Below are 14,587 nucleotides of genomic sequence, written 5' to 3' on the forward strand. Positions count from 1 at the left end.
AAATTATATGCATCTTTTCAATTATACCCTAATTAAATGTTCTATAATAATGTTTCAATAATAATGAACGTTGAAATGTCAAGAGATTTTTTTAAAAGAAATAATAAATGAAGTAAAATTATAGTTGAAAAAAGCTATATCAACCATCTAATACCTTATATTTTAGACTAAGTAAATTTTTTCTTTAAAAAAAATATCCCTTTCCATATGGGTAGTCGATTCTTGAAAAATTCACAATTAGTAGCTTAAGGTTCGAGTCTGAAATAATCACGGATACATGTATTAAAGTTAAATTAATTCACACTCATACTGTAGTCTCTTTAATTTGATTTTAGAAGTTATAATATTTTTTTAAGAAAATTAATTATAACACACGTTTTTTTTTTAATTATCAAGATTACTTTGATTTGGTTTTGTCTTCCTCACTTGGTTTCCAGTCAGTCGAATTAATAATTATTATTTAAACTTATGCACGTTATTTTTGATGGTCAGGGATAAGATCGATGTTAGGTTAAGTGTATGTTTGCTCTGAGGAAACGCTACCTCATATATTTTTTTTTTTGAAAAAAATATATATTCAAGAGGTAGTGTTTCTTTCCATGAAAAAGCTATACATCTTGTCATGCGATCATCTTTTAAGTCTATATATTCCTTAGTAGTATTTATAAGTTAGGAGGAAAGTGCTTAAATTAATGACGTTGTGAGGAGCAGCAGCAGCTTCTGCTAAAGTATATTCGTGTTGGTAGGAGATTTATCTGAATATGGCCGATGCAATAATTAGTTAGATGGCAAAGAGATAACATCGCACTGGTCCGATCCCAAAGCACATGCTTCAATTATGTCTTTGTTGAAAGAATAATTGAATACTTCCAATCGCAGTAATAATTAAGAATCAAGACCAATCTTTTAATTTGTCTCAAGCGGTGGCTAATTATGGGCCCGGATTACTACTAATTCAACTTTATCGCACATTTTAAAAAAAAATTAATTTTTTTTATATTATAAAAAATAAGATGTACTTTTATTTTTAACCTTGAGTTTAAATAATAGTACGACTACATTAAATACGAGAAAGGATAAATTTAAAAAAAACAATTTAATTATTACAAAGTGTCTTATATTTTAGATTAAAAAATACCTTTATAAAGTGTCTTATAAATAAGATTGAAGGGAGTATGACGCACGTTTTTCATCATCAATCAATATAATCAAGATAAGAACGGCTTCGTTTTCTGGAACTAACAGGATTAATTAGTAATCTTCCTTCATCATTCCACTTGTAATGTATATGTCTATATATAGACCTGACAAAGGGAGGGCGAGACATACACCATCGTTCAGCAATCAACAAATTCATTTCCAAGTCTAATAATCAAGCAAAATGGTAGGCATTGTATCATCATCTTCATCATTCTTCCCTCATTAGCATGCTCATGGGTTCTTACTCTTTGGTTTGTGGTCAGGGGTCCTTGGGAGCAGTAATTTCATTAGGACCTTGGGGAGGTTCTGGTGGCGACAATTGGAGTTTCAAGGCAAGCCGAGGGATAACACAGATAATCGTCTATGAAGATGTTGTTATAAAATCCGTTTTCTTCAAAGACGCCAATGGTTATGTTTCTGGAAAATTCGGCAGTGCTGGGGGTCAAGAGAGGAAGGTGATCACTTAATTGCTTAATTAATTGATTGAATATATTCAATTATACTTGTCATTTTAATTACTTACCTTATTATGATGTAATTGTAGACTGAAATTCGTTGGCCTTCAGAGTATTTGAAATCCATAAGCGGGACCTATGGAAATCACACTGGAAATCTAGTAATTAGGTCCCTATCGTTGATCACAAATCTCACCACTTATGGACCTTTTGGAACAACTGCTGGTGGCGAGCCTTTCTCTATCCCAATAGCAGATAGTGTCATTGTTGGGTTCCATGGGAGAGCTGGTTTTTTCCTGGATGCAATTGGCATTTTTGTGCAACCGGTAAGTAATTTTTTTTTCTTACCTCAGTATTTTTACATTCATCCATATACTCCCTCTTCCAGTCTAAAATATAAACATTTTTTCACATAATCTTGATTGAAAATATAAGCAACTTATTCTGTAAAAGAATTTTTTTTTTACTTTACCCCTTGTGTTTAATAACCTAGATTCTTGTATTTGTGAATTTTTGATATTTTTCTCACTTATCATATATTGGAACTAATGGTGAAAGGAAACAATAATATATATTTTCATGAAAATAACATTTTTTATTATTTTTGATATGATTGTTTAAAGCTTATATTTTTAACAGGAAAGAATATATATATATATATATAAGGGAGAATGACATCAAAGTCACAAAAAGGATTGATGACTACATATAAGCTGCAAATATTAATTAGTTATTGAATATGAATTACAAATATTAATTTAAAAAGTTGCAAATATGAATATCATCAATTACAATTTATATGTCTTTTTTTTGGATAATTGAGACTCTAGAATTTACAATTATTTAAATCGATATTTACAATTTATTTTGAAAAATTTTTATCAAGAAGTTATTTATCATTAATTTTATCTCCTGACATTTAATTATCATTTTCCTCATATGAAATATATAATGGATATCATGTATATGTATTACATTTAATTTGATTCTTCTTAGAAGCATAGACTACATATATATATATATATATATATATGACAGTTGGTTTTGGTTTAGGTACAAGCGGATGCATCTGGAAGCATTTCATTTGGGCCTTGGGGTGGCTCAGGTGGAAAAGCATTTGATTTTAGAGTGGGAAGTTGGATAAAAGAGATCATTGTTGATGCACCAAAAACCAATATCAAGTCCATCGCTTTTACGGACGCCAATGGGCACAAGTATGGAAAATTTGGTGGCAAGGATACAGATGGAACTAGCGATGAAAAAAAAGTAAGTCGGGAATTTATTTTATGTAAGGCTGGTAATTCTGATCAATCCAAATAAACTTAGAAATTTAAGGTTGGGCTTAGTAAAATAACGTAATTTTATTGTTCGAGCCAACTGGAATATCTTTGAAAAAATTTGGATTAAGCTCAATTAAATTTGGGCTTTGTGATAATACCCAAATAACAATTAAATTTTTTAAAAATATATTTAAAAATAATAAATATTAATTAATTCTTTAAGTTCTAGTTTAATTTATATTGAGGAATCATATATTTGAACATATTATTATAGATAGTTTAAGTTTTAGTTTAATATTTTTATATTTTATTATATTTAATCTGTAAAATATCTTAAAATAATATTTAAAATCTATTTTAATCTTGATTTCTAACCTGGTTCTAATGAGCTCAGCCTGCCCATATTGCTAGTTCCAATTTGATGCATGGCATGCATGCACAGGATAGGAAATCAAATGAATCATTTCTTGCAAATATATAGATCATCCTTATTTGGTCAAGCCAAAATTTACTATGCCTACGTATATTTATGTTCCATGATGCAATTTTGACTTGTTAATTAATGTGTAGATTGAGATTAACGGACTTTCAGAGTATCTGACATCAATAAGCGGGACATATGGAAATTACGTTGGACTCAATGTGATCACATCATTATCATTCACAACCAATCTAACCACGCACGGACCTTTTGGGGCCTCCACTGGGACTTCTTTCTCCTTACCAATACAAGGTTCTCTTGTGAATGGATTCCATGGAAGAGCAGGCGATTTCCTTGATGCAATTGGCATCCGTGCCAAACCGGTAAACATTTTTTCCTGTAATATATATTAATAGGAAATATATAATTTTACTATGGCAAATAAGTGGAAATGATGATGATGATGATGATGATGATGATGCAGTGGGATGGCATAGAAGAAAGCATTTCAATAGGTCCATGGGGAGGCTCAGGTGGGAGTCCTTGGAGTTATGCAACAAATGAAGGCATAAACCAGATAGTCATCAATGTAGGGTCAAACATCAAGTCCATATCATTCCAAGACACAACTGGTATTGCCTCTGCCACATTTGGCGGCAACAATCCCAATGATCTTGGTGAAAGGAAAACTGTAAGACTCGTTCTGTTTACGGGAAAAAACCTTTGTTAATTGAGCACTTGTATATATTTTGGTTTAATTTATATGCATGATGATTTGCTGCAGGTTCAAATTAACTGGCCTTCTGAGCACCTGATATCCATAAGTGGGACTTATGGAGCATTTGCAAGGCTGCAAACGATCACGTCGCTGTCATTCACTACAAATCTAGCCACATATGGTCCTTTTGGAAGCAGTTCAGGCACTTCTTTCTCCATCCCTATAAGCAATAATACGATAGTTGGATTTCATGGAAAGGCTGGTGACTACCTTGATGCCATCGGCATCTTCGTCAAACCTGAAAATGCCATCTAATTTATGATTTATACGAATGCCCCTTGCAATATTTACTGCTATGATGTGTCGGTGTGCGAGTGTTTTTTTAGTCGTCACGTACGGTTGTTTTCAAGGGTTTTTAATAATTGCTCTTGTTTTCAAGGGTTTTATTGGATCTATATCCATGTTGTCGCGACTTTAGCGGAATAAATGTACTGCTGCTGCTTTTAGAGGAATAAAGAAACTCCGATCTATATCCACTCGGATGTTCTCTGATTTGATGCTTCAAATATAACTTTGGAATGACGTCCGCGCGCATAGGATAGAATCAGGAAGTTTGCGGTTATAATCAGCATCGATCATTATCATGTCCACACGTGCTGATAAGTCCTTAGAGATTCCTGAACAATTGTCTCATTTGTGGTACTATTTTGCCATTTGTCAATTTTTGAATGAAAGGAAAGATCTAGGCAAAATCACAACAAAATTTCTGTGAATATATAAATGATAATTTGATCATTTAAAATGTTATAATTCTTATAAAATTTTTAAGAGTTTTTCTGTCATTAATGAATCTATATAAATTATAAAATTGCCCTTATTGAAAATAAATAATTCATAAATTTTCTTCTTATATTCACAACTTTTTTTCATAAATTCGCAACAATGCAATAGCAAATCATGTTAAATTTTTTATTAACTATTGTATTGTTGTGAATTTAAGAAGAAAAGTTACGAATATAAGAATAAAAGTTATGAATCATTTATTTCTAACTAGGGCAATTTGTTAATTTATATAAATTTATTAATGATAGAAAAACTCCCAGAGATTTCAGGAAAATTATAACATTTTAAGGGATCAAATTGTCATTTATATATTTTAAAAGGATTTTATTGTTATTTTTTCAAAGATCTATTAAATAATCGACAAAACTGTGTGAAAAATTTTAAGAGGATTTATTTGTCAAGTAGTTTGAATATTAAAAATAACGTAAAATATACAACTGATTATCTTGAGATTTACAACTAACTGCTGTATATTCGTAATTAACTTTTCATCAAATCCCACGTAGCTTTTCAAAATTTTATTAGGTGAGTACATGTACTGATTGATCAAATATCCACATGTTAGTATTAAAATTCAAAATTGATTCCCTTAAATTTTCAAGAAAAAATCATATCCAAGGACTTAACAAAAATATTATTCACATATAAGGATTAATAAAAAATAAATTGTTAGTTGTTAAAATGAAACATGAATTTGTTTTTCTTTAAATGATGACTTGTTATTGGTTCTTGTCTGCAAACAACATTCTTTAAAGGTCCTTGAATGTCATTTTCTTAATTCTCAACTTTTTTCCCCCCTCAAAATCACAAGTTGTTTTCTTTAATTTCTCAAATGTGTTTGACTAAATTTTGAGAACAAAAATTCACAAACGGTTGTTTTGAGATTCACAATTAACTGTTGAATATTCATATCCAACTATCCATTGAATCCCAAAGTGGCTTTTCAAGATTCCACAAGTGAGTATATGTACCAACTGACTCAAAATTCATATGTTGGTCCTTGGATTCACAATTAACTCCAGAATATTTCCAACTTACTTTTTTAAGAATCACAAGTTGCTTCTCTTAATTTTGCATGTAGTTTGTTTATATATTAATAAATACAAAAATTTATAAGTAATTAATTTGGGATTCATAATTGACTATTGTATATTCACAACCGACTCTCCCACAAGTCGTAAGTGGTTTTTCAAAATTTCACAACTAACATCAATGTTTGATCAGCCATTTTTCGCATTTGCTTATAAGGGCAATTTTGTAAACTCATATATATGTTTAATTGCAAGCAAGGACCATGTTCCGGTAATAGGATTTCAATAATGCAAGGTTGTCATTTTCCCTTAATGATTAGGGATAAGATTAACATCTGATTAGTCATAATTAAAATAATGTAATTTAACTAAAATATAAAAATATTTATACTTGACTATGATTTTTTTTAGCACTGATCATTAACACAATAAAATTGCTGCATATCTATTTATAAATTTTAAAAATTTTCATACCCATATGATAGACCAAATTCAACACAACTTTTAGGCTCAAAACCTCAAGTTAATTATATTCCAAGGTTTTAGCCCTAACAGATAGGATAGATTTTGTTTTTGTTTTGTTTTTTTTTTTTTGCATTCTAAGCGAACGGTATACAGTGCATGCATACCCGTCCATTTCATACTTTAGCTTTAGTCCTTATTAGAGCCGGGAATAAGGGCCGGGCCTGGAGGGCCGGGCCTGAAAGCCCTGTTTAAATAAGGGTTCGGGCTTTGAAAATAAATTTTTTTTAAAGTAATCGGGCTTGAGGGCTTGGCCCTGATAAGCCCTGTAAAATAGGGCTCGGGCCCGGGCTGCCCTTCAAGCCCTGTTATATTATTTTTATTATTATTTTTTTTAGTAAAACATGTGTTTAAAATCAATGACCTGCTCACCTGATCCTACACACATTATATTATTATTAATTTTAATTTATTCTAAAATTAATTTAATCTACTTTAATAAATATCAGTGTATAGTATAAAATTTATGATATTTTTTATTTTTCTATAATTATTATGTTTGTATATTTATAAAAAAAATGAACTATTTTTTAAATGAAGATTTAAATTTTATTACTAGACTTCTAATGTATGTTATTTAATTTTTAAAAAATTATGATGATTTTAATTTTTTTAATTTTAAAATATTTTAATTTATTTATAATGTTTAATTTTATTTTAATTTTTTATTTTTTAAGAAAGGGCTTACGGGCCTGGCCCTGAGCCCTGAGTATGAGGGCCGGGCTTGAGAAATGGGGGTCAAAATGGGAAACCGGGCTTTAGGGCTCAGGCCCTAAAGGGCCGAGCCCATAAGGGCCAGGCCCTTTAGGGCCGGGCCCGCCCGTATTCCCAGCTCTAGTCCTTATCCTATGATGAGCGCTTATTATTATATTCTCTCTGATATATAATAATATTAAATATTGATAACTACTTCACATTTTTAAAAAAAATTATTTGAAATATTAATTTTTTAAAAAATTATATACATATTTTCAATTATACCCTAATTAAATGTCCTATAACAATTTTTAATAATGATGACAATTGAAATTTTAAGAGATTATTTTCAAAAAGAAATAATAGATGAGGTAAAGTTATAACTGAAAAAAATTATAACAACCATTCAATACCTTATATCTTGGACTAAGAAAAATTTCTTGGAAAAAAAAAAAAAATCCCCTTACCATAGGGGAGAGTCGACTCTTGTAAAATTCACAATTATTAGTAGCTCAATGTTCGAGTCTGAAAGATTTACGGATACATGTATTAAAGTTAAAAAGTCACACTCATACTGTAGTCTACTTGATCTTAGAAGTTATATTTAAAAAAAAATAATTATAATACACGTTTTTTTTTTAATTATCTAGATTACTTTGATTTGGTTTTGTCTTCCTCACTCGGTTTCCAGTCAGTCGAATTAATGCTTATTATCTAAAGTTATGCACGTTTATTAAACCGGTGGATGTAGTATAGTTTAATGGTCCCTTTGGCCCAAAAAAAAAAAGTACAGTTTAATGGTCAGGGATAAAATCGATGTTAGGTTAATTACGATTAAAATAGTATAATTCAATTAAAATATATAAAATATCTATATTTGACTTTGATGTTTAGCACTGATATACAAATTCATAGACTGTTGCTTCCCCTGGGCGTTGATTGACATTCTCCTGTTATTTTTCTCCGATAACACAATGCATGCACTGTTACATAAATGAAATTTAGGAGCACACATTTAGTAACAATTATCATAGCAAATGCTACTAAGTGTGTGTTCGCTTTTGCTCTGAGAAGACGCTACCTCATATTTTTTAATTTTTTTTAAAAAAATATATATATTCAAGAGGTAGGGTTTCTTCCAAAGTAAAAGATATACATCTTATCATCCTCTTTTAAGTCTATATATTCCTTTAGTAGTATTTATAAGTTAGGAAGAGAGTATTTAAATTAATCACGTTACTGTGAGGAGTAGCAGCACCTTCTGCTAAAGTATATTCGTGTTGGTAGGAGATTTCTCTAAATATGGCCGATGTAATAATTAGTTACATGCCAAAGAGATAACATCGCACTGGTCCGATCCCTAAGCACATATTCCAATTATGTCTTTGTTGAAAGATTTATTGAATACTTCCAATTACTTACCTTTTGGAACAACTTCTGGTGGCGAGCCTCTGTCTTTCCCCATAGCAAATAGTGCCGTTGTTGGGTTTCATGGGAGAGCTGGTGATAGAGGGCGTGAAAGAAAAATCATGCTAATTTAGAAATAAAACCCTGAAACACAACAAAAATAAAAAAGGGACAAAATTTATAATAAAAATAAAGAAATAAATAATGGAATAATGATCAAGAAGAAGATCTTTTAGAGTACCTATCTCTAGAAACTTCAATTTTCGGAGACACTACAAGAGTTGATCACGTTTTTGATCACATCTATTTTTCACACGGGATGTCACGACTAATATTTATATATTGGCTCACAAAAAAAACTATTTTCTAAAATTAAAACTATAATTTTCTAATACTAAAAGAAGAATGAAAATAATATAAAATAAAGAAAAAATATTTAGACACATAATTTAGGAGATGTCATCCTAAAATTATAAGATTACAAAACTTAAAACATAATATAATTAATTCTAATCTTTGATTAGGCTCAAAATGGGAAATTATGACTAATATTGCTCCTTAAGAAAGGGAGTTAAGTCAAAGGAACACTAAATTAGAAAATAATTAATGAGATAATTAAGGGATCATAAATGACTCAAAATCACGCCACCCTTAATCTCTTCACTAGAGTTTTATGCCTCCTTGCGTGTAACAGGCTCCACTTATAACCTTTCTTGCATTGGGCTACAGTCTGCACTTCTTGGACTTGGCTCTTCTTGAATTTAGATTTGTAACACACCCTTCTTTATGGAATGGAACTTCTAAATGGATGTTTATATCACTATTCACGTCCATATGCACGCACGAGTTACTTGAGCAACCATTTGGGCTTGAATAATGTTCATTCACGTTTTGAAACTGCCATGGTCCATTAGGCAATGAATTTGGGCCCCAATTTAACATATTAAAGCTAAATTGGCCCAAGGGAACACGCATTGGCAGCAGGTCTTTTTTGTTTTATTTGTCATCAACTTTCAAACTTGTGTCACTGTCTTGGTGTTTCAAAATTGTTTCTAGGGAAAATATAACTTTTAGTTCCAAAACCTTTTTCTCAATTATCAATTCATTCCCTGTACTTTGATTTGGAACACTTCAGTCTTTATAGTTTCTTGACTTGGAACAACCCAACCCTTAATAGCTTTTTGATTCAGTACAACTCAAGCTCTACAATCTCTCAACTCAATAAACTGCAAGGACGGAGTTATTTCTGTAGTTTAGGGACTGGAAGTTATATTATCCCTTATCTCTCTCTCTCGCCCCCTCTCCCTCTAACCTATTTACTATTTGAACAGTTACTGGAGAGCTTCCAGAGGTCTTTTCCAACATTATCATTCCTGCCCTTGCCTGAACGGGGAGATTTCGACTTAAGGGACGTTTTAGAATCACCATACTTCTTTAACTAAGCAAGATCATCATCCTTCATTTGGCTTGGTGATTCTAACTATAGCATCTGATCTATGAACGTGGCAAGAATGGCAGATCTTTCAGAAGTATTCATGCTAGAGGCTGTTACAGTGCCTGCATGTACCTTCAAAGCCACCCAGAGTCTTGAGCAGTGAGGTGACATTCACCATTGAATTGAACTACTCGCTTGCTGATATGCAGATGTGAGGATTTGGATTCTTGCCATGTAAATTTTAGAGAGAGAGATATTTTCCACACGGGATCCATTTACATTGCGCAGTTCATCGCTCGAGTCTGACACTTGATTTCCTATGAAACTCGGAGGATCTAACCTTCTTGTGAGCGAGGTTGTATACCAATACGAGATAATGTAGAATGTAGTAGATGTTGCTTGAGAAGTTCTGCTCCCATATCACAATTTAATTTGATTAGAAGTTAGCAATTTTTTTGTATTTCTACATTTTTGATATTGTAACTACTACCAAAAATTGTTTGAACATGTGTACTCGCAGCACATAATGGATGTGACGTGTGTATTGCTTACAGAAGATGTAAATTTTGCCCAACCATGCTACTGAATCTTTCTATCAAGTATCAACTTCTTGTAAGTGTAAAATGATGTCATTGAATAGTATAATTCATGTGAAATTATGATATAATAGTTGGGCATGTTTTCATAGAATAAAATGAGTTGTTATGTTCATGGTTTACAAATAGTTGTATTGCATGTTGATTTAATTTTATGAGGGCAAATTTAGTTTTTAATTCTTTAAAAACATGATGACCATACTTCGCATAATTATGCTACTTAAAACAATGTTTTGGATATTTTGTTTAGAATAATGTGTTAATTTGAGTTTTAACTATATTCTTGAGACTTTTCTAAATCAATGCTATTTTTGTTATTTGTTGGCGGTTTTATTCAAATTTTATTATTAAATTCATTCATGGTTACCATATGATGATAAATAATTATAAAAAATCTCATAATATTAATTCTGTAAAACAAGTTAATTAAACAAGTATTTTTATTCTTTTTTGTCTTTTGTTCTCAAGGCATTTTTTGAAAGCAATTTACTGGATAATTTTTTACAATTTTTAAGTGTTCAGATAATTTTTAAAATAATTATTCAAACAGAACTTTTTAATCTTTTATTCTGATAGCATGTTTAAATATCAATTTTCCAAACAATGGAAAAAAAAAAGAGTTAAACAAATTATATACTTTTCTTAGTGGAGCTACATTATATTCGTTAGGGCATCTTTTTACCGTAACATTTTCATAAAAAAAAAAGCAACAATTTGCTTATAAAAAAAAAGTTAAAGAATTTGATTCAATTTTAATATTTTTTTAATGAATCGACTTTGTGATTTAAATTTAAAAAAAATTAATCTGTATGTCTTTGTTGTTTTTCTCAATTTTAAATTAGGTTTATGAAGTCTATTTTATTTTAATCAAACCCTTTGATGTACACAAAAACTAAAAAGATTATAGCTAATGACAAATCAAGGTTGACTCCACAAAGAATTAAATAAATTAGTAAATAGGCATTAAATTTTTAATTTCATTCAAGTTAAGCAAGCAACTTATAGTGGTGAATGATTTAAATTAAAAATAAAAAAATATAAAGTAGGCAACTAAAATTTTAAAGCACTCTAAAGTCAAAAAACGATTAGAAAAGCACATAAATTTTTAATCCCTCATTTGCTCCATTGTATTCAACTTACTAATTAAATTGATTTTAAGTTCAATTTTAAGGGCTGGGATACTAGAATTGATCTTGAATATATTCTGATTATTCAAAATTCTTTTTAATTTTAAACCAACAATTCCTTGCCAAAATTAAATTAAAAGCATTAAGTTTAAAAGCATCAAGATTCAGCTACACATAGCTAAATATAGTCTCAACATAGCAAAATAATGAGACAAAATCAAATACATAGGAGAAAAGTGAAGGAAAGCTCAATGAAAACATGGATGAGGATGAGTTATCTGACTTCTAAACTCTAAAATCACCCCAAGTACTCTAAAATTGCCTTTGGACTTTCAGAGAACTTAAAAACTAAAGCTTCCGTTGAAAAACCCTAGTTTTCTCTTTTATCAAACAGAAAAACTAAAACTATGAGTCTTGGTGCAAAATCCACTGTAGTGCCCACTGTAGGAAGCTCTGTTTTCGATTCAGAATTTGTCTTATAATATTGACCCATAGTAGCAGGTGATCATAAAAATTTAATCTCTTCATTAAATTTATTATATTTTTCTTCTTGACCTTTTTCATGCTTTAGTAGATCAGTTTCCCAAAATAAAAAAGGACTCAAATTAATAAAAGAAAATACTCTAAAACAAAATCAAAACACAATATTTACAAGACAAGCTAACTAATACAAAAATAAAGACTAAACACAAGAAACATAACAAAAAAAAATTAGATGACTCTATAAAAGATTAATAAAACTCTTCAAAAAAATATAAAAATATAGAGAGTCATCACCCTTATAGTTTGATGTATTAAATATGTTAATCCTTAAAGGTTAAAATTAATAATGAATTATTAAATGGGAGGATAATAGATAGGTTCTAAGAAGATCAATTAATTTAGATTAGGTCCCAAGTGTCACACTTCAGAAATTTGTAAGTTTATTTCTCAACTTTGCAATTTTGTTATGATAAATTTATAACTTCTTTTTCAAATTTTAACATAGTTAAAGAATAAACAAATTTGTTTTCTTGTTAAAATTTGAAATACAAGTTGCAAACTGTCACAATAAAATTATAAAATTGAGAGTCAAACTTATAAATTCTTGGAGTTCGATACTTGAAACTTAACTTGAATTAATTGAATCCATTGATACTTCTCTATCATTTTCTTTCTCAAATAAAAATACTTTTTTTGTTTATAAAAAAAATTAATTTAGTACTTTTAACCAAAATAAGAAAAAGAAAAATTTTAATACACTATTACATTTTTATTAGTTTTGTACAAAAATTTGATATGCATAAAAAATATTTAAAAGAAAGCTTAATTATATAAATTGAGTTAATAAAATTAAACAATTAATTATAAAGTTATATAATTATTTAAAAAAGAGATAAAAGTTTTTAATTTTTCTTTTTTAAAAGTTCAAGGATTTTAATCTTTAGGGGTTAAAAAATTTAAATGATCTAATAATAAAAACTGAATAGAAATAAAATAAACTACAGGATCTTAATTGAAAATCAATAAATACTTTAAGGACTTACATATATATTTTTCATTAAATTTACTTAAAATAAGATCACTAATTGGCGAGGATCGAATTAAAAAATAATACATAGTTAACAAAAATCTAATAAAATCTAAGATTTAGCCTCTATTCGTGAAAAGAGATGTTTGAATGCATAAGAATTCTTAAAATTATTTTTTCATCAATCTTAAAATGAAATTGTTGAAGATGGTCTATTCACATTCACTTGAATTTCAACTTTTTTGGGATATATGCATTGCAGGTTGATCCACGATCACACACTGAAAATACAGGTGAGCCGTGTCTTAAAATTCATCTGGCTTATGATCAAGCCAAGAAAAGAGACAACACTGCTGTGGCTTTCATTAAAAAAATTATATTAATTCTTAATTATATTGATAAAGTCAACAATACATAGGAAGAACATTTACACTATATTACCCATACAAGGCATACAAGCGTATTTTTGTTTAAAATTTTAAACAAGACATTAAACACGAGTGGGGATTGTGCACGTGTCACAAGCTAAGCTACTTCATTAGGGCTATTATATGAGAGTTACAATCTCCTTAACTGTTGTTGTTGTTGAAATGAATCAAATACAAACATCCACACACACCTATAGAGTTAAGACGCTCTTGGTAAAGCAGATGCATGACTATTGTTATTATTTAAGCATTATGATTTTGTAACTCTTGAAACAATAAATGAAATAATATAGGAAATTATGTTAATTATTCCTTTCATTTCCATTCATGATGATGTCATTTTTGAATATGGCAAACTACGACCTTCTCTTTTGAAAGGTATCTTCAAATGAAATCTGATTCCTTGCAAGTTCTGAAACTAGCTAGAGACATTGCCATGCTCAATTACGAAGAAAAGCTTCCTAGGGCAAAAAACAGTTTCACTTGACACTCTTTATACCTAGCTTTGGCTTTAACATATAATTTTAAAAAGTTAATAAATATTTTACATTTTAAAAAATTTTTATGAAATATAAAATGCGAATCTAATATCGTGTGTGTGTGCTTATTTTATAATTTATAAATATAATACACATTTATCTATCATATATATGCCTATTTTCCATAAACCTTAAATGTTTCTTCCCCTCCCTTTCAAGAGTGACAAAACTAGCAATAACCCAAACCCAAGGCATTATCCATATCAAACCAAAATCACCATTTCATCCATTTTTTTCTCTTTCTAGTTGACCAACTAGTTTTATTCAGCTTTTAATAAACCTTGCTTATCTCAACATATATATGGCATGATATATACCACACCATCCAGACTGATAAGGTTAAGCTCAAATAAAAAAAAAAAAAAAAAGACATTAAGAG

The 14,587-nt window shown here is 29.6% G+C and overlaps 1 protein-coding gene across 1 annotated transcript; it reads left to right on the forward strand.

Annotated features, from left to right (window-relative positions):
* Positions 1 to 1,257: 1,257 nt before the first annotated feature.
* On the forward strand, positions 1,258 to 4,626 carry LOC129295744 (mannose/glucose-specific lectin-like). The gene is made up of 7 exons (XM_054934300.1): positions 1,258 to 1,384; positions 1,464 to 1,655; positions 1,745 to 1,981; positions 2,709 to 2,921; positions 3,506 to 3,739; positions 3,841 to 4,047; positions 4,141 to 4,626. Exons 1-7 carry the CDS (start codon positions 1,382 to 1,384, stop codon positions 4,387 to 4,389), a joined length of 1,335 nt encoding a protein of 444 aa, XP_054790275.1. The 5' UTR covers positions 1,258 to 1,381; the 3' UTR covers positions 4,390 to 4,626.
* The last annotated feature ends 9,961 nt before the right edge of the window (positions 4,627 to 14,587 follow it).

The sequence above is a fragment of the Prosopis cineraria genome, unplaced genomic scaffold (assembly GCF_029017545.1).
Source record: "Prosopis cineraria cultivar Desert tree isolate PC_DT_omini unplaced genomic scaffold, ASM2901754v1 PC180, whole genome shotgun sequence".
Taxonomy (NCBI): domain Eukaryota; kingdom Viridiplantae; phylum Streptophyta; class Magnoliopsida; order Fabales; family Fabaceae; genus Prosopis; species Prosopis cineraria.